Below are 20,760 nucleotides of genomic sequence, written 5' to 3' on the forward strand. Positions count from 1 at the left end.
AAAGAGGTGGATATTTGTATAAGGCAATATCAAGAGTGCATATAATAATATACCCAAAAGAACCTAACGTGTATAAATCACATAAATTAAACACATTCTTAAGCAGAAGGCATCAAACTGCAGAATCCTCACACATGTGACTATATAGTAATGCTGTTCTCTATTCGGCTAGGACAGAGGTAAAGATATGGAGGTTCAAGGCCCTTGTTCTGATCCAGAATCTGCTTCTCAATGTCCTTCAGCTCCTGCCTGAACCTGTCAAGTGCCTTTTGGGCTGCCGGCTCTGTAAAGTACTCTTCCTCATACTTTGCCAGAGGTATCTACAAAAAAGAGGGCAGAAAGGGAAACAATAAAAACAGATTAGAAAAATAGATTTACATTTGTAGCATTCAGCAAATGCTTTTATCCAAAACGGTTTACATGATAAATGCATTAATTACATCATGCATGTGCTTTCTGGCTAGCATATTATTGTAAATGGCAATAAACAGAGTAAGCATTAGCTGTAAAGTTACAGAAACTTAGTGCATTAACTGTGATAAATGTGGTTGGGAGGTGGGAGATAAAATCCTGGTCCCCATGACACCATATGGCACTTGGCACTATGGTCATTATACTAGCTCTTCCAAAATGCAGTGAGGAGGTTTAACAGATCGGTTTGTTATAAAAAAGTGTTGACTTACTGCATCTGGCTGGAGCCTTCCCAAATGCCATGTGATTGCCAACTCCATACATGACTGGCTGATATCTGGTAGTGAGTCCATGATTAGTCCCATAGTGACAGCATCCTTGTCTTTGGGTGAAGGCTGACGCATGGTGCAAGGTGTGTTGGGTACCCAGGAACAATAATCAAACTAGAGTATAAACAGTGCATAAAAGGCAAAAATGAACAAGATTAATTTGAAGACTATGAAAAGGGTTTGTCACACTTAACATAAAACATTGGGATGTCCCTTACCTGTCCATTGTTGGTTGCTGCATGTTGTGCTGTGGCAGTAAATATGACCACACTTAAAAGAGTGACCAGTTCCACTTTTTTCTTTAGTTCTTTAGAGAGACCTGTCACATATATATATATATACCAAGAACATGCTTATTACCCCACATAGGAAACACAGATGTGTCAGGCAGTGTTATTATTTTTGAAAATACATTTAATATGAACCCTTTTTTCCCAAATCTAGTACTTTTATGAATTGTATTTTATTGTGCTTTATTATGTAGTTTTGTTTTTGTATTATTGTTTTAGTTACCGTAGCTGAATTGACCTATTTGTGATCTATAGAGAGGACTACATGAATACACTTCACTTCTTGTAACTGACTAGGAACAAGGAAATCTTTAGAGAGGTCACAGGTGGAAATTACTACGTTGATTAAAATCCTCCAGCAATGTAAGGATGCAGCTGTGGATGAGATTGATTAAGATAAGGACATTGGACAGGTTGAGTTGTTGATAGTGTCATATCAAAACATGTGCAAGACCTTCTGACATTTGTAATACTCATGAACAGGGTGTCAATGCTGGAGAGGTGTCCAACATGAAAGTATAAAAATAACAAACTCCTATTGGAGGATGATGTAATTTAGGCTTTGGCACTCAAACATTTTAGCCCACTTGAACATATTAGGCAACTTGACTGAGAACCACCTTTGAGGCCATGGTTCTTTCCCCTAAAAGTGTGGCATATTCAATTGATGAAGGAGAACCTTCTCTATGTGGGGAAAAATTTAGTACCCTGAGACCTTGTGCAAAAGTGTTCTGGTGAGTGTACATCCCTATTCTCACCTACAACCGTGAGCTGTTAACTGAAAGAATAAGAGCAAAAGTACAACCCCAAATCAGAAAAAGTTGGGACAACATGAAAAATATAAATGTAAAGTTTGTGGTCAACTTCAATTCATTTGTTAGTACATTCATTCCTGCATTTTAGGTCTACAACACATACATCACATCCAAAAAAGCATTTATCACTTTGTATTGTCGCCACTCCTTCTCATAACAATTAAAAGGCATTTTGGCACCAAGGATACCAAGTGATGAAGTGCTGGTCTGAGATGCATGAATGGGTGTACATTAACAAATCAAATTAATCTGACCAGACAAAACATTAAATATATTGGGTCTGCAATTAAATAAAAAAAATAAAAAATAAAAAAGTAAAATACAGCGTTTTATATTTGCATTGTCCATACTGTCCCAACTTTTTCTGACTTGGGGATGTAGAGGCAGACAGGTGCTCAGCTATGCAATTGGAATGCATTTAAATAAATTCACTTCAAAACTTTAGCATCTTAGGTATTTGAGCTAAACTGGAAAAAGAGCCTTAGATACTTCAAATCAAGAGGTGCCAGTTGTGGTGGTTTAGGTAGCTTACAAGGATGCCATCAAGGATCAGCTCGTACTAGTGTTGTTTTTGGCATGTTCGTCTAGCCGATGACCATGAAACAGACACAGGGATTATGTCTCAGCTGCTTTAGGCTTATATCTCCCAGAAGTTAATTGAATTTGTAGTTAGAGATGGAGAAGTATTTATCTCAACCTGTTGTAATGAAACCCAACAATGTTATATATTGTGCTGCTTTTTTTGTTTTGATAAACTGACCAAACTGGGGCACGTCCGCAAAGCCTTTCTCAACCACATCCTTAATCCATGCCTGCAGTTCAGAGTCCTGTGCCACCTCTTGGTCACTTTTGTAATACAGAGAGACCATGCTTGATACAAAGCTGTGAAAAGAGTAGATATTGGTCTGTCAACATGGATAGCTAGTGATTACAGTCTCTCCAGAATAAAGCAACATTATAACAGTAAATATGATTAACAGCTACAGGGCATGATCTTTTACTCAATCTTAATTTAGCAATCTCACTTGTGAATGGCATCCCAAAGCATCAGAGCATGATCTCTGTAGTAGTAGTTTTTGAGTTTAGTAACACCACGGTCAAGGAAGTCAAATCGTGGTTGGAGGGAGCGATAGGTCAGGACCTTATACTCTCTTTGAGACAGGATTAGCAGTCCATCACCACCTGTAGACGCCACCTGCAAGAAAACCATGCTTTCTACTGCTTATGTGTATGCATACAGAATAAAACATGTTGTGAGTATTAAAGATTATGCCCTATTACATTTAATACTTATTATATATGTTCTGTTGGTGAGGCTTACCCTTTTAAAGATGCCATCATTAGAGATGAGCTGTGAACGCCCACGGCAGTTTATCTCTAGTGTGTACCTCAAATGAGGAGTGAGCAGCTGCAGCAAAGATCAAGAATAGATAATTAATTATTCATTTCCTGTTCAGCAGTCACTGTTGCAGAGCTTACAAGCAAAATGGACTCATGATGTATTGAAACGTGGCACCAAAGTCTCACATCTATATCCAAGATTGTCTTCAAACTGATAATTCAGTCCATTCATTAATTGTATGTTTTACCACTGCTTTATCCCGGTCAGGGTCCAATTCATTAGGAGAAAGTCTTTAAACACACACACAGGGCATTTTTTAATAGCCCCAAGTGGCCTCACTCTGAGGCGACATTGCTACACACTGCTCCACTGTGCCATCCAATTGATAAAATTACAGAACAGCAGGTACACTTTATGGACAAAAGTACATGGATACCTGAACCTGAGCTTTGGAACATATGGTTACAAAGCAATAAACAGTTACATAAAGCTTCCCCTCTTTATATAGATTGTAATAGCCTTTACTCTTCTAGGAAGGTTTTTCCACAAAGTGGAATGTATCTAAAAAAAACATTCTCACATTCAGTGAAATTGGTCATTAGGTCAGACATTGATTTTGAATAAAACAGCTTGGCTCACAATCAGTTTTCAATTACCAGGGATATAAAAAGTCCACACATCCCTGTTAAAATGCCAGTTTTTGTGATGTAAAAAATTTGAACAAAATACATTGATCAGCCATAACATTAAAACCACCTCCTTGTTTCTACACTCACTGTCTTTTTTATCAGCTTTACTTACCATATAGAAGCACGTTGTAGTTCTACAATTACTGACTGTAGTCCATCTGTTTCTCTGCATGCTTTGTTACCCCCTTTCATGTTGTTCTTCAATGGTCAGGACCCCACAGGACCACTACAGAGTAGGTATTATTTAATGGGTGGATCATTCTCAGCATGGCAGTGACAATGATATGGTGGTGGTGTGTCTAGGTAGGAGTGTCTAATAGAGTGGACAGTGAGTGGACACGGTATTTAAAAACTCCAGCAGCGCTGCTGTGTCTGATCCACTCATACAGCACAACCAGGGGCGATTTAATGCACGGGCTTACCTGGGCTTCAGCCCAGGGGCCCCAAATAATTGAGGGCCCCGGATTGGCTGTTTTATGTTTTATTTATTTTGTTATGAATGGGGAAGCTTACAAACCAATGATTTTGTAAATCATTTACACGTTATTCATATTTCTGACTGGTGATTGGCCAGATAATTTCGAGCTGCTGTAATTCTGATTGGTGGTTTCAGTTAAGCAACGTGCACGTTAGAGCTAGTATGTGAGTGACAGTCAGCTCAGCCAATCAGAATGCAGCACCAGGTTTATACACGTGTGTTCGGACGTTCTGCAGTCAGTTTTGTTTATGAGACTCGCCTTATGGTCCCAGCATGGAAGTTCGGGTTCTGGAACTAGGCGGTGTAAAGTGCTGTAACGCTCATTGAAGTCCTGATTAAACAGTTAAAGTGACTCGACCCTGTCGTGTGTCTTTATTCCCACACCTCCACCACCGCACAGCAAAAGACCCACAGCATCCCCACCGGACAGCGGCTAGGTGAGCCGACCCTCTACAGTAGCAAGTGGCTAATGCTAGCAGTAAAGTGCTGTGATAGCGAAAGTAAAAACACGACAATATTTTCGTTAAGTAAAATATAAAAATAACTAAAAGACAATTAAGTATCAGAATACAGTGCCTTGCAAAAGTATTCGGCCCCCTTGAACTTTTCAACCTTTTGCCACATTTCAGGCTTCAAACATAACGATATGAAATTGTAATTTTTTGTGAAGAATCAACAACAAGTGGGACACAATCGTGAAGTGGAACGAAATGCATTGGATATTTTAAACTTTTTTTAGAAATAAAAAACTAAAAAGTGGGGCGTGCAATATTATTCGGCCCCCTTACTTTCAGTGCAGCAAACTCACTCCAGAAGTTCAGTGAGGATCTCTGAATGATCCAATGTTGACCTAAATGACTGATGGTGATAAATAGAATCCACCTGTGTGTAATCAAGTCTCCGTATAAATGCACCTGCTCTGTGATAGTCTCAGAGTTCTGTTTAAAGCGCAGAGAGCATCATGAAGACCAAGGAACACACCAGGCAGGTCCGAGATACTGTTGTGGAGAAGTTTAAAGCCGGATTTGGATACAAAAAGATTTCCCAAGCTTTAAACATCTCAAGGAGCACTGTGCAAGCGATCATATTGAAATGGAAGGAGTATCAGACCACTGCAAATCTACCAAGACCCGGCCGTCCCTCTAAACTTTCAGCTCAAACAAGGAGAAGACTGATCAGAGATGCAGCCAAGAGGCCCATGATCACTCTGAATGAACTGCAGAGATCTACAGCTGAGGTGGGAGACTCTGTCCATAGGACACAATCAGTCGTACACTGCACAAATCTGGCCTTTATGGAAGAGTGGCAAGAAGAAAGCCATTTCTCAAAGATATCTATAAAAAGTCACCTGGGAGACACACCAAACATGTGGAAGAAGGTGCTCTGGTCAGATGAAACCAAAATCGAACTTTTTGGCCACAATGCAAAACGTTATGTTTGGCGTAAAAGCAACACAGCTCATCACCCTGAACACACCATCCCCACTGTCAAACATGGTGGTGGCAGCATCATGGTTTGGGCCTGCTTTTCTTCAGCAGGGACAGGGAAGATGGTTAAAATTGATGGGAAGATGGATGGAGCCAAATACAGGACCATTCTAGAAGAAAACCTGTTGCAGTCTGCAAAAGACCTGAGACTGGGACGGAGATTTATCTTCCAACAAGACAATGAACCAAAACATAAAGCAAAATCTACAATGGAATGGTTCACAAATAAACGTATCCAGGTGTTAGAATGGCCAAGTCAAAGTCCAGACCTGAATCCCATCGAGAATCTGTGGAAAGAGCTGAAAACTGCTGTTCACAAACGCTCTCCATCCAACCTCACTGAGCTCGAGCTGTTTTGCAAGGAAGAATGGGCAAAAATTTCTGTCTCTCGATGTGCAAAACTGATAGAGACATACCCCAAGCGACTTGCAGCTGTAATCGCAGCAAAAGGTGGCGCTACAAAGTATTAACGCAAGGGGGCCGAATAATATTGCACGCCCCACTTTTCAGTTTTTTATTTCTAAAAAAAGTTTAAAATATCCAATAAATTTCGTTCCACTTCACGATTGTGTCCCACTTGTTGATTCTTCACAAAAAATTAAAATTTCATATCGTTATGTTTGAAGCCTGAAATGTGGCAAAAGGTTGAAAAGTTCAAGGGGGCCGAATACTTTTGCAAGGCACTGTATATGTAATCACAATACACAGTGAGTGCACAACCTTACAACACCTATATACAGTGTATCACAAAAGTGAGTACACCCCTCACATTTCTGCAGATATTTAAGTATATCTTTTCATGGGACAACACTGACAAAATGACACTTTAACACAATGAAAAGTAGTCTGTGTGCAGCTTATATAACAGTGTAAATTTATTCTTCCCTCAAAATAACTCAATATACAGCCATTAATGTCTAAACCACCGGCAACAAAAGTGAGTACACCCCTAAGAGACTACACCCCTAAATGTCCAAATTGAGCACTGCTTATCATTTTCCCTCCAAAATGTCATGTGATTTGTTAGTGTTACTAGGTCTCAGGTGTGCATAGGGAGCAGGTGTGTTCAAATTAGTAGTACAGCTCTCACACTCTCTCATACTGGTCACTGAAAGTTCCAACATGGCACCTCATGGCAAAGAACTCTCTGAGGATCTTAAAAGACGAATTGTTGCGCTACATGAAGATGGCCAAGGCTACAAGAAGATTGCCAACACCCTGAAACTGAGCTGCAGCACAGTGGCCAAGATCATCCAGCGTTTTAAAAGAGCAGGGTCCACTCAGAACAGACCTCGCGTTGGTCGTCCAAAGAAGCTGAGTGCACGTGCTCAGCGTCACAGCCAACTGCTGTCTGTGAAAGATAGGCGCAGGAGTGCTGTCAGCATTGCTGCAGAGATTGAAAAGGTGGGGGGTCAGCCTGTCAGTGCTCAGACCATACGCCGCACACTACATCAAATTGGTCTGCATGGCTGTAACCCCAGAAGGAAGCCTCTTCTGAAGTCTCTACACAAGAAAGCCCGCAAACAGTTTGCTGAAGACATGTCAACAAAGGACATGGATTACTGGAACCATGTCCTATGGTCTGATGAGACCAAGATTAATTTGTTTGGTTCAGATGGTCTCAAGCATGTGTGGCAGCAATCAGGTGAGGAGTACAAAGATAAGTGTGTCATGCCTACAGTCAAGCATGGTGGTGGGAATGCCATGGTCTGGGGCTGCATGAGTGCAGCAGGTGTTGGGGAGTTACATTTCATTGAGGAACACATGAACTCCAATATGTACTGTGAAATACTGAAGCAGAGCATGATCCCCTCCCTCCGGAAACTGGGGCGCAGGGCAGTGTTCCAGCATGATAATGACCCCAAACACACCTCTAAGACGACCACTGCTTTATTGAAGAGGCTGAGGGTAAAGGTGATGGACTGGCCAAGCATGTCTCCAGACCTAAACCCAATAGAACATCTTTGGGGCATCATCAAGCGGAAGGTGGAGGAGCGCAAAGTCTCGAATATCCGCCAGCTCCGTGATGTCGTCATGGAGGAGTGGAAAAGCATTCCAGTGGCAACCTGTGAAGCTCTGGTACACTCCATGCCCAGGAGAGTTAAGGCAGTTCTGGGAAATAATGGTGGCCACACAAAATATTGACACTTCAGGAACTTTCACTAAGGGGTGTACTCACTTTTGTTGCCGGTGGTTTAGACATTAATGGCTGTATATTGAGTTATTTTGAGGGAGGAATAAATTTACACTGTTATATAAGCTGCACACAGACTACTTTTCATTGTGTCAAAGTGTCATTTTGTCAGTGTTGTCCCATGAAAAGATATACTTAAATATCTGCAGAAATGTGAGGGGTGTACTCACTTTTGTGATACACTGTATATATACGTGGGGGCCCACAACCAGCCGTAGCCCCTGGGCCCACAGGCAGGTTAAATCGCCTCTGAGCACAACACACACTAACACACCACCACCATGTCAGTGTCACTGCAGTGCTGAGAATGATTCACCACCTAAATAATACCTGCTCTGTAGTGGTTCTGTGGGGGTCCTGACCAAAGAGGAACAGGGTAAAATCAGGCTAAAAATGTATGTAGAGAAATAAAAAAGTGCTTCTATATGGTAAGTGGAGCTGATAAAATGTACAGTGAGTGTAGAAACAAGGAGGTGGTTTTAATGTTATGGCTTATCAGTGTATGTTCAGTTCAATTAAAAAAAATAAACTAAAACTTTAAAAGGGGAATAGTATATATAATTAATTGTTTGTAACAAATAAGGTCAACGTACATAAAATAAAACTGTAGAAAATATGTTTAATGTAAATGTATTGTAGGCCTGGAGGAAAAACATACCTGGGCTTGATTACAAAGCCCCTGTGAGTGCTTTTAAACCAAACCAATATTACTGCTCACAAAAACCACTGAGTACATTTTAACAGCAGATTAAAATGCAGAAATTCACTTAACAAAACAGAACCTCAAAACAATGTCCATGCCCTCTTACTTACCTTGTATATTGGGTGGACTGAAGGGAGTTGGCGCAGTGTGGCCACACAGAACACCTCAATTACAAGGTGAGTGCGCAACAGATGTGACAGAACCTGAAAAATCTGGAACTCTGCATGACGAACCCATATTTTAGCCAATAACCAGGCAAGGGGTGGGTCATTTGGAAGAAAGATTGGGGTGTCCCTGCTTGGATTCTGCTCAAGCTGAAAGCACGAGACAGAAGAGGGGTAAGAGAATGTTTTTAATAAGCATTTTTATTAGACATATGTCATTACAACTACTTAGGATTAGAACACTACCTGTATGGCAATAGGAATAAGGCCTTTGTCTGGATGATCATATAGTAAACACAAAGGAGCTGCGATATACTGTGTTTTTCCTCTGATCACATTTGCAGGGACACCATCCATTATTGCATAGTCAACAAGATATACATTTCCAGCCTGCGATGAAAGAAATAGAATCTTATGATGTAAAGATTTTTTTATCTTTATCTTATCAGTAAAGATTTTTGAGTTCTGGTAAAATATATTTACCTTAATCAGTTAAAGAAACTAAACTCACTGGTCAAAGTCATTACATTACAATCAATGAATTAAACATGATTCAATTAATAAACTGTTTAAAAAACTATGGACTAAACCCAAACCAATTCATCAATAAATCTAACCCCAATTACATGTTATGCTCTCACTTCAACCAAGTGAACACATTAAAACTATTTTCCAGGCTATGTACACAAGCCAACACTATGAACCCTGTAAAACTGTTATACACAAGAGAACCACAACACAGGCTGTGGACAAAATGATAATAAATAAATCCATGAAACAATTTACAGGCCGAATGAAGTCAAATGTACCAAATGAAACGTTTAGACATTAATCCAGTGGTTCTTAACCTGTTACTCAGCTGGGTCACACAGAAGCATAAATGTTAATAACAATAACATAGTTAATTAAAAGTTTACACATGCTATGTATTTAACTTGAAATAAAACAACACAATAAAACAATAGTTTGTGCCCTCAACCCAACAAACCCAAACAAACCAGGGGACAGGTTATGCATTAGATCCAAAAAAACAAGATGCTAGGCACTAAACCCAACACACTGAACCTATGCACTACATCCAACCTTGAGCTCTTTGTCCAGAGTAGTATTAGGGCTGAGGAAGGCCTGCACCATATCTCCTGAAACAGGAAAGTTGGAAGGCAGACTCATGCACCTTTGGATCATTCGTGGATTTGAGCCATTCATGAACTGATACCCGAAGAACCAGTCCTCCTTCCAGTGTTCCATGACATATTCTAATCACATAAACAGGAGTAAATAAGTATCATAGCATGTTGTATTTAGTTAAAGTGGCATATCAAAACATTTTTATAACATCATTAAGCAATAATAATTAAACTACATTCTATAATTCCAACAGAAATTGATTATACAGAAGTGCAATGGCTAATAATAGACAAAACTACTGTTAATACTCAACTTAAATGCTTTTGGTAAGCTTTACATTCAGAATACATGTAACAAGCTAAAAGAATGGATACATTACCACCAAAGGGACTCTTCAGTTTCCAAAATATTTGCTTAAAATCTTCCAGATCATTCCAAGACTGTCCAAACCAAATGACCAGCTTCTTCAAAGAAAGTTCCAAAAGCCTAATGAAGGAAGAGTTCTTATGCATCAATCTGTATTTGCCACATATAGACTTCCACATCACAGATTTTGGATATAGTTACATGTTTACAGTGTATCACAAAAGTGAGTACACCCCTCACATTTCTGCAAATATTTCATTATATCTTTTCATGGGACAACACTATAGACATGAAACTTGGATATAACTTAGAGTAGTCAGTGTACAACTTGTATAGCAGTGTAGATTTACTGTCTTCTGAAAATAACTCAACACACAGCCATTAATGTCTAAATAGCTGGCAACATAAGTGAGTACACCCCACAGTGAACATGTACAAATTGTGCCCAAATGTGTCGTTGTCCCTCCCTGGTGTCATGTGCCAAGGTCCCAGGTGTAAATGGGGAGCAGGGCTGTTAAATTTGGTGTTTTGGGTACAATTCTCTCATACTGGCCACTGGATATTCAACATGGCACCTCATGGCAAAGAACTCTCTGAGGATGTGAGAAATAGAATTGTTGCTCTCCACAAAGATGGCCTGGGCTATAATAAGATTGAAACTGAGCTACAGCATGGTGGCCAAGGTCATACAGCGGTTTTCCAGGACAGATTCCACTCGGAACAGGCTTCGCCAGGGTCGACCAAAGAAGTTGAGTCCACGTGTTCGGCGTCATATCCAGAGGTTGGCTTTAAAAAATAGACACATGAGTGCTGCCAGCATTGCTGCAGAGGTTGAAGACGTGGGAGGTCAGCCCGTCAGTGCTCAGACCATACGCCGCACACTGCATCAACTCGGTCTGCATGGTCGTCATCCCAGAAGGAAGCTGACGCACAAGAAAGCCCGCAAACAGTTTGCTGAAGACAAGCAGTCCAAGAACATGGATTACTGGAATGCCCTGTGGTCTGACAAGACCAAGATAAACTTGTTTGGCTCAGATGGTGTCCAGCATGTGTGGCGGCGCCCTGGTGAGAAGTACCAAGACAACTGTATCTTGCCTACAGTCAAGCATGGTGGTGGTAGCATCATGGTCTTGGGCTGCATGAGTGTTGCTGGCACTGGGGAGCTGTAGTTCATTGAGGGAAACATGAATTCCAACATGTACTGTGACATTCTGAAACAGAGCATGATCCCCTCCCTTCGAAAACTGGGCCTCATGGCAGTTTTCCAACAGGATAACGACCCCAAACACAACCTCCAAGATGACAACTGCCTTGCTGAGGAAGCTGAAGGTAAAGGTGATGGACTAAACCCAATTGAGCACCTGTGGCGCATCCTCAAGTGGAAGGTGGAGGAGTTCAAAGTGTCTAACATCCACCAGCTCCGTGATGTCATCATGGAGGAGTGGAAGAGGATTCCAGTAGCAACCTGTGCAGCTCTGGTGAATTCCATGCCCAGGAGGGTTAAGGCAGTGCTGGATAATAATGGTGGTCACACAAAATATTGACACTTTGGGCACAATTTGGACATGTTCACTGTGGGGTGTACTCACTTATGTTGCCAGCCATTTAGACATTAATGGCTGTGTGTTGAGTTATTTTCAGAAGACAGTAAATCTACACTGCTATACAAGTTGTACACTGACTACTCTAAGTTATATCCAAGTTTTATTTCTATAGTGTTGTCCCATGAAAAGATATAATAAAATATTTGCAGAAATGTGAGGGGTGTACTCACTTTTTTATTATAGCATACTTTTAGAGATCCCGAGCCTCCCAACACACATTTCAATGTAAAATTGCTGCTAACATTTGTACAAATGACAAATAAACTTGAAACTTTAAATATTGTTAGTGTAAGGTAAACATTTGAGATTTATTTTATCTGACTGACAATTCTCTCATGAAGTCTGGCACAAAGTGGTGAGCCACAACACATCTTTGCTTGTAAAGACTGAGGCTTTGGTGGATCCTCCTTTTATACCCAATCATGACTCAATAATCTGAGTTACCAATTCACCTGCTTATTGTGAATTTTTTAAAAATGGTAATATTCAATAACCTTTGTACTATAATTCGACCACTGTCCCACTGTCTGTATGTTCTATGCAAAGTATTTTGCCTTATTTACCTTCCTGAAAAGTGGTTTTGAGACCACTATTCTGTATCTGTGCAGAAGCTGCTGTTCTGTCTCTCAGTAAAAAAGTTTTATGCATTGGGATTCTTATAATGTGGTCACAATGTGGTTGGTTTAACCATAATTTAATGCAAAGAAAGTCCTTTAAAGTCACTTAATTTTGGATGAAATAATAGATAGCATATTAGGTACGTATGTACACCTTTTTAATTGTTGTTGGCTACATTACACACTAAATAACGAATTGCTTACGCTAAGTGAAGTGATCGTTCAAAGTCGCAGCGCTTCTCATTGGCAAAGCGAACATCCTGGGGTAGGTCTGCCTCTGTTTTTGCATCTATGCATTTGGGAATACCTGGAGCCCATTCTTGCCATCTAACATAACAAACAGATCACATACAATAGTAAGCTATACAAACAGCACAAAATAATCTGGACACATAACATAAAGTCATAAACATAAAGACATAACATCAGTTATATGATTTTTTTTTAATGTAACAGCCTTTACTTATGTGAATAAGGTTTTTACTAGATTTTGAAACAGTGTCACATGACACATTTACTGCCAAACTGTGTCTATAGAGACTTCATGGCTAATATTAATATTCTTTAAAAAAACATTTGAGAGTGAAAATGATGTTGGAGGCTAACGTCTGTGTCACAACATTTCAATTTATCCCAAAGAAGATAAATGACAATTGAAGTCAGACCTTTGTGCAGGCCACTTTAAACTATGTTTTTCTGGACCTTGCACAGGGGTGCCATCATGCTGTAAAAGAGTGTTCCTTCCCTAAACTGTTGCCAATAATCTATACATTTTTAAGTAGGAGGGGTGTCATAAGTTTATAATGCTGAAACATACAAACCGATATATTTTCTGTTTTTGCTGTAGCTCTGCTTGTCTATGAGCCAGCTCCTCAGGATGAATCTCCTCACTCAGCTTCTTAGCTGTAAAAAAGTAAAACAGAAAGAAGCCACATTTTAGAAATGTATTTTAATCTTGAGCTCGGATTACCTTATGATAAAGTAGCTTTCTGGGGCAGTGACTGACCTGTACCATCGCGTACCTCTACTGTCACATCCCCCACTAGCCAGCAATAACAGGGGAATGTTTGAGAGTTTTTTCCTCCTGCTGCAGGTGTGACCTTAACATAGCGGCAGTACCAATTATCCTCCACCCAGTACCTCTGTTTCTCTAAGCGCACAAGGAGCAGGCGACCCAGAGGAACTGAGCTCTTTACTGTGTAATCATCAACCTTTAGGAAAAAAAAGGAGACAGGGTATTGTATACTTTTTGTGCAATTTACTGAAAGCAAAATAAAAGAATCAGCATACCACAATGATCAGAAAGTCCCTGCCGGACCATTGAAAAAGTTTTTTTTTCCACACTTACTTACCTAAATTGTATTTTACACACAGGTTAGTAATTAAACTTTGAAGTCAGTATCTCAGATTTGGTCTTAAATTATAGCATAATTTCAATAAAAACATTACCGTATATAACATTTCTTTGTAAAATTAAATACAATTAAAATTAATTACATCTTGCATACTAAGCAAAATGTATAAACACTAAACATTAAATAAGAAGTATCTTTTAACCTAATTATTTTGAATTGCGATGTCAAAATTTTAGCTACTTTTCTACAACCAGTGTCATAAAATGTGTGTATTTACATAAATTATATCTGTATACAGACAAAAGTGAAAATCTACATGCACCTTCAAGCAACATTGAGGGAAATATTTATTCAACATTTTTTGCTATTTAATATACTTTCTGTACATATTTTCACTTAAATTATACACACAAAGTCTTTTTTAATTTTAAATATTAACCAAACATACATATCCATGGGCATAAACAAATACATGTTAAAAATAAAAGGAAGAAAAAAGTCTTAACATTAGTGCTTTGTTGCTTTGTTTGGTAAGAAGTAGAACTGGGCGGTATGACAGTACATTTGGTATACCGTCTTTGATTCCTCATACGGTATGGATTTTTCATATACCATCATATCGTAACATAGTTTATTTTAACAGCTGTGGAGCGCTGTGCAGATTAAGTAGTCAGCCAGGTAGCGTTAGCATGACAGTGTTAACAGATGAGAGAGGTTTCTTCAATATGGTGAAAAAAATAGACAAAAACAGATGGAAGATGAAGAGGGGAAGTCCAAATATGCACCGGAAGAACCTGCTAAAGAAATGACGCCTCATTTAGAACACACTAAAACACTATATACTGCACAGTTTGTCGAGCCACGGCTGTTGCAAACAACAACATTACGAATGCAGTAACAATCCACATATGCAAGGACACGATTCCTCTATAGACAGTCAAGAAAGAAGCTTTCAGAGCAATCATTAAAACACTGGGTTCCATGTATGTCTTACGGGGCTGAAAACACTTCAAGTCAGTTGCTAAACCAACGTTATAAGCAAACTGGAAGCAGAGATATATAAAGTTGAGAGCTGAGGGTAATTGTACAATAGTTAAATTTTAAATAAACAATAGAAATTGTATTTATTGCACCTGTTTCACGCGTACTGATTCTATCATATACAGGTCCTTCTCAAAAAATTAGCATATTGTGATAAAGTTCATTATTTTCCATAATGTAATGATAAAAATTAAACTTTCATATATTTTAGATTCATTGCACACCAACTGAAATATTTCAGGTCTTTTATTGTTTTAATACTGATGATTTTGGCATACAGCTCATGAAAACCCAAAATTCCTATCTCAAAAAATTAGCATATTTCATCCGACCAATAAAAGAAAAGTGTTTTTAATACAAAAAAAGTCAACCTTCAAATAATTATGTTCAGTTATGCACTCAATACTTGGTCGGGAATCCTTTTGCAGAAATGACTGCTTCAATGCGGCGTGGCATGGAGGCAATCAGCCTGTGGCACTGCTGAGGTGTTATGGAGGCCCAGGATGCTTCGATAGCGGCCTTAAGCTCATCCAGAGTGTTGGGTCTTGTGTCTCTCAACTTTCTCTTCACAATATCCCACAGATTCTCTATGGGGTTCAGGTCAGGAGAGTTGGCAGGCCAATTGAGCACAGTAATACCATGGTCAGTAAACCATTCACCAGTGGTTTTGGCACTGTGAGCAGGTGCCAGGTCGTGCTGAAAAATGAAATCTTCATCTCCATAAAGCTTTTCAGCAGATGGAAGCATGAAATGCTCCAAAATCTCCCGATAGCTAGCTGCATTGACCCTGCCCTTGATAAAACACAGTGGACCAACACCAGCAGCTGACATGGCACCCCAGACCATCACTGACTGTGGGTACTTGACACTGGACTTCAGGCATTTTGGCATTTCCTTCTCCCCAGTCTTCCTCTAGACTCTGGCACCTTGATTTCCGAATGACATGCAAAATTTGCTTTCATCCGAAAACAGTACTTTGGACCACTGAGCAACAGTCCAGTGCTGCTGTTTCTGGTTCAAAAGTGGCTTGACCTGGGGAATGCGGCACCTGTAGCCCATTTCCTGCACACGCCTGTGCACGGTGGCTCTGGATGTTTCTACTCCAGACTCAGTCCACTGCTTCCACAGGTCCCCCAAGGTCTGGAATCGGCCCTTCTCCACAATCTTCCTCAGGGTCCGGTCACCTCTTCTCGTTGTGCAGCGTTTTCTGCCACACTTTTTCCTTCCCACAGACTTCCCACTGAGGTGCCTTGATACAGCACTCTGGGAACAGCCTATTCGTTCAGAAATTTCTTTCTGTGTCTTACCCTCTTGCTTGAGGGTGTCAATGATGGCCTTCTGGACAGCAGTCAGGTCGGCAGTCTTACCCATGATTGCAGTTTTGAGTAATGAACCAGGCTGGGAGTTTTTAAAAGCCTCAGGAATCTTTTGCAGGTGTTTAGAGTTAATTCGTTGATTCAGATGATTAGGTTAATAGCTCGTTTAGAGAACCTTTTCATGATATGCTAATTTTTTGAGATAGGAATTTTGGGTTTTCATGAGCTGTATGCCAAAATCATCAGTATTAAAACAATAAAAGACCTGAAATATTTCAGTTGGTGTGCAATGAATCTAAAATATATGAAAGTTAAATTTTTATCATTACATTATGGAAAATAATGAACTTTATCACAATATGCTAATTTTTTGAGAAGGACCTGTATTGTGTCATTTTGTGGAGCTAAGCAAAGCTTATAGTACTCAAAACCTTCATTATATACATGGTGAAATGTGTTTTTCCACCTACAAAATACAACGCTATTGAAATAAGAAAGGAAATAATAGAGAAATATGAGAGTTATTGTTGTTTATGGTAAATACAATGTATTATGGTGTATGGTATAGCACACATACTGTACTGAAATGTGATGTGTGTTTATGTACAGTACAGTACTACTGTGTATTGTTGTTTATTACAGGAATGTCTATTCTATAATTTAACATTTAAGTGCAAATATACTTGTATTTATAACAAAAAAGACCATTTAAGACATTAGAAAGGTTAGGTAAGGGGGGTTTGGGAGGTCTGGCACGGATTAATTCTACAATATTTACATTATTTCTTATGGGAAAAATAGGTTTAACTAATGAACATTTTGACTTAAGATTTATGGCATTTAACAGATGCTTTACCAAAAAAAATGACTTACAATTGTGACTGAATACAATTTGAGCAAGTGAGGGTTAAGTGTTCAACCACTACCCCCTTAGTTGTTGTAGTGCTTAAAGTGGTAACTTTCTGATTACTAACCCAGTATCTTAATCTGCACTTCTCCTTTATTGTTGACAGGATTTTTTTTAAATGTATGATTTTTGATGAAGTGTATTATTTAAACAGTAGACTGCCCAATCATGATAAAATCATGCATCCACAATCCAGACTTTGCTGCACTGTTTACAAAAGGTTCATACTTTTATTTAAAAGCCCTATTATCCAAAAGATGTCACACCTCACTGTAATGCAACTGCACCAGAAACATTATACACATATTGGATATACCATACTTTTTGGAAGCTTCATCACAGCAGAATGTCAAAATGCAAGCAGAACATGAGATTACAGATAACACTGCTTTGTTGGTGACATCACAGCCAAGCAGTTATTGCTTGTTTGTGCTATAGGGGGCGTATTTTAGTTCCCCCGTCCACATTTTCGGCATTTAGCAGACGCTTTTACCAGAGCGACTTACAAAAGTGCTTCCATAAATCATACATACATCTACACGTGTACAGTACAATGACATTTTTTCTGCATATCCCAGCTTGTTTGGAAGCTTTCTGTTGACAGCCCCCCTTAGTTTGCATAGCATGTCAGTTGCCACCCTTCCTTTATTCTGACTTACCGCGCCTCTACGGAGATCCAGGCCTCGGTTGTCCAGCAGCGTCCTCTCACTTTGTCCCTTCTCCCCCACCAGAGTCACATATACATAGTTATTTGTACCAGAGTACTCTAATGTACCTGTAGCTACTGTCACTGTGTACTCCATCTGCAAAAAACACAATTCCCAACAACCATTTTGGACGAGAATTGCTACTATTTGCAGTGTATCACATAGCTGTGTGTTTGAATTTTAAAATAATTACCACATGGTCACATTTATATGTTGTTTAACATATGCAAGCATAAATACATAGATACTATTCAGTAGTCATAAATATCACAGTTGTAAAATGAATTAACCAATATATTTATAGCAAATAAATAAGGAGTTGACATAAATACTGTTGGATATGGTATGTGTCTTACACTTACAGTTATGGCATTTAGCAGACACTTTTATCCAAAGCAACTTATACTTGTTACTGAATACAATGCAAGCAGTTGAGGGTTAAGGGCCTTGCTCAAAGGCTGAATCAGCAACCTTATGATCACTAGTCCAATACCTCGAACACTGTGCTACCACTGCCCATCTGGTTTTGTCAAACTACCACTACAGTATATACAGCATTAGTGTAATACATTTTTAACTAAACTACTAAATCAAAATAAACAAATACTTAGTTGTAGCATATATTGTGAGAAATGTTAGTTTTAAAAGTCAGAGCATAGTAAAACACAGGAATATATACTTACCTAGTATTGTGTATTAAAGATTTTTCCTTTGGCCAGTATCTATTTCTTTCAGGTTGTCTCTGTAGGTTTTGTGTAGTCTGTGTGGATGATTGTAGGCAACTCACAGCTCTCACAGTGTTTTATGCATTCTGAAAAGTCCTTTTAACTCCAAGGCTCATTGCTCTTGCTTTGTCCTACACCCCACCCCCTTTTCCTTCTGTCTACATACAAAACCTTTGACTAAACAGGACACCACTTACAGCATTGCTAAACCCAGACCGATCTCTGGCTCTTTCTTTTTCACACTATTACATATTCTCATCTATGTAAATGAGACTCTGACAAAGCTTTGCACTCTAGTTTAAGGAAGTAGCATCTAAAGGCTTTTTGCACTAACTTTAGAAAGCGTTTGAACAGTACAGTATCATAACATATCTCAGATCTATGCAAAGCAATATGCCTAACTAAACAAAGAGACCTTTCATCTCTCTTGTCTACATACACTCACATATACATACAGCATTTCAGCATTTTTATTAGAGTTATGCAATACATTGCACAGATACTCCAATGCTACTATTTAAACTCTAATGTACATCTACAAAATTAATTTTCTATTTGTGACATGGCATTTCCTGTGTAGGTTCTTTGGCCTCACCACACATTTCTGTCTGTTGTCTTGCAAGAACGTCTGCAAACGACCCTGCTGAATTACTTCAGCTGGTCTATAGGTATGTTTCCTCAGGCATGATCATTTTACAGCTAAAATATTAGTGAGGCTTTTTGAAGATACATTAAAGTATTTACAGTTGTACCTTATTTTGATTTATGAATAGGTAAAATATACTGTAACCATTTATTATGTTCATATTGAACAAGTTTTGAACTAGTTTTGGAGTAGATGTAAATGGTGGCAGTTCAGTGCATATTTATCACCATAAGTTACATTTTTGTTAACCCTGTTTTGTCACTTTTTGTCATACCAATTACATTTGTATGAAATGAATGATTCATGATACATTTGTTTAAAAAATAAAACTTCCTTGACATCATGACTAATAACTCTCTTTCAGTTTAATTATGAATACCTTAATACCTGGAGATAAGAGTTTTAAGGTTTGCATGTAAGGACAGTAAACATGTCTTTGAGTGTAATTTCTGATTAAATTACACACAGTTGGCTGTGTCTGAGGGAGGGAGGTGAACTGGGTTTCTCTTTGCTGCTGCAAGTGCGACCTCTGTTGGCCTATCAAAGTGCCAGCATAAGGGGTAGGGAAAATCATGAAGTAACATAGCGTGTCTCTCTGTTTGTGATACGGCTCTCTTTGAAAAGAAGCAATCAGCAACACAAATCACATACAATCACATATTATTTTAGATTTAATGAAAATCTGACCACATTGATATATTGAAATGCAGAAATTAAGGTAAATGTACACGCCAATTGAACGAGAGGCTGAAGACTCAGAAGTGTCACCGGCCTGGACAGAAATGCAACAGCCAAAAATGGTCGTGTTTGAGGAAGGGAAGGCCAAATGGGGTGTAACCGTTGAAGTTGCAACAGCAACTCCTGCTGTCTGGTCAAAATGCAGACACCTGCGCTGGAAGAATACAGAGAGTACAGTCAGGTGATCCTCTATATGTGCTAAGACTCTCTAAGAATCCACCCCTGGCTGGTGTATGGGGAAATTAAATACACTGATCAGCCATAACATTAAAACCACCTTCTTGTTTCTACACCCACTGTCCATTTTATCAGCTTCACTTACCATATAGAAGCACTTTGTAGTTCTACAATTACTGACTGTAGTCCATCTGTTTCTCTGCATGCTTTGTTAGCCCCCTTTCATGCTGTTCTTCAATGGTCAGGACCACCACCATGTCTGTGTCACTGCAGTGCTGAAAATGAGCCGCCGCCTAAATAATACCTACTCTGTGGTGGTCCTGTGGGGGTCCTGACCATTGAAGAACAGGGTAAAAGCAGGTTAAAAGAGTATGCAGAGAAACAGATGGACTACAGTCAGTAATTGTACAACTACAAAGTGCGTCTATATGGTAAGTGGAGGTGATAAACAGTGAGTGTAGAAACAAGGAGGTGGTTTTAATGTTATATCTGATTGGTGTAAATCCAAATTTAAACAAAGAAAATAGAAGG

At 39.2% G+C, this 20,760-nt stretch overlaps 1 protein-coding gene across 1 annotated transcript; it reads right to left on the minus strand.

Annotated features, from left to right (window-relative positions):
* Positions 1–140: 140 nt before the first annotated feature.
* LOC134311562 (polyunsaturated fatty acid 5-lipoxygenase-like) lies at positions 141–18,039 on the minus strand. The gene is made up of 14 exons (XM_062993198.1): positions 17,896–18,039; positions 13,624–13,828; positions 13,439–13,520; positions 12,822–12,944; positions 10,410–10,516; positions 9,986–10,158; positions 9,149–9,292; positions 8,849–9,052; positions 3,167–3,253; positions 2,871–3,040; positions 2,606–2,727; positions 959–1,059; positions 684–854; positions 141–320 (listed from the first exon to the last, which is right to left on the minus strand). The coding sequence occupies exons 1-14, from the start codon at positions 18,037–18,039 to the stop codon at positions 141–143; spliced, it is 2,013 nt and encodes a 670-aa protein (XP_062849268.1).
* Between the last annotated feature and the right edge of the window lie 2,721 nt (positions 18,040–20,760).

This window comes from Trichomycterus rosablanca, chromosome 4, assembly GCF_030014385.1.
Source record: "Trichomycterus rosablanca isolate fTriRos1 chromosome 4, fTriRos1.hap1, whole genome shotgun sequence".
In the NCBI taxonomy this organism is placed as follows: domain Eukaryota; kingdom Metazoa; phylum Chordata; class Actinopteri; order Siluriformes; family Trichomycteridae; genus Trichomycterus; species Trichomycterus rosablanca.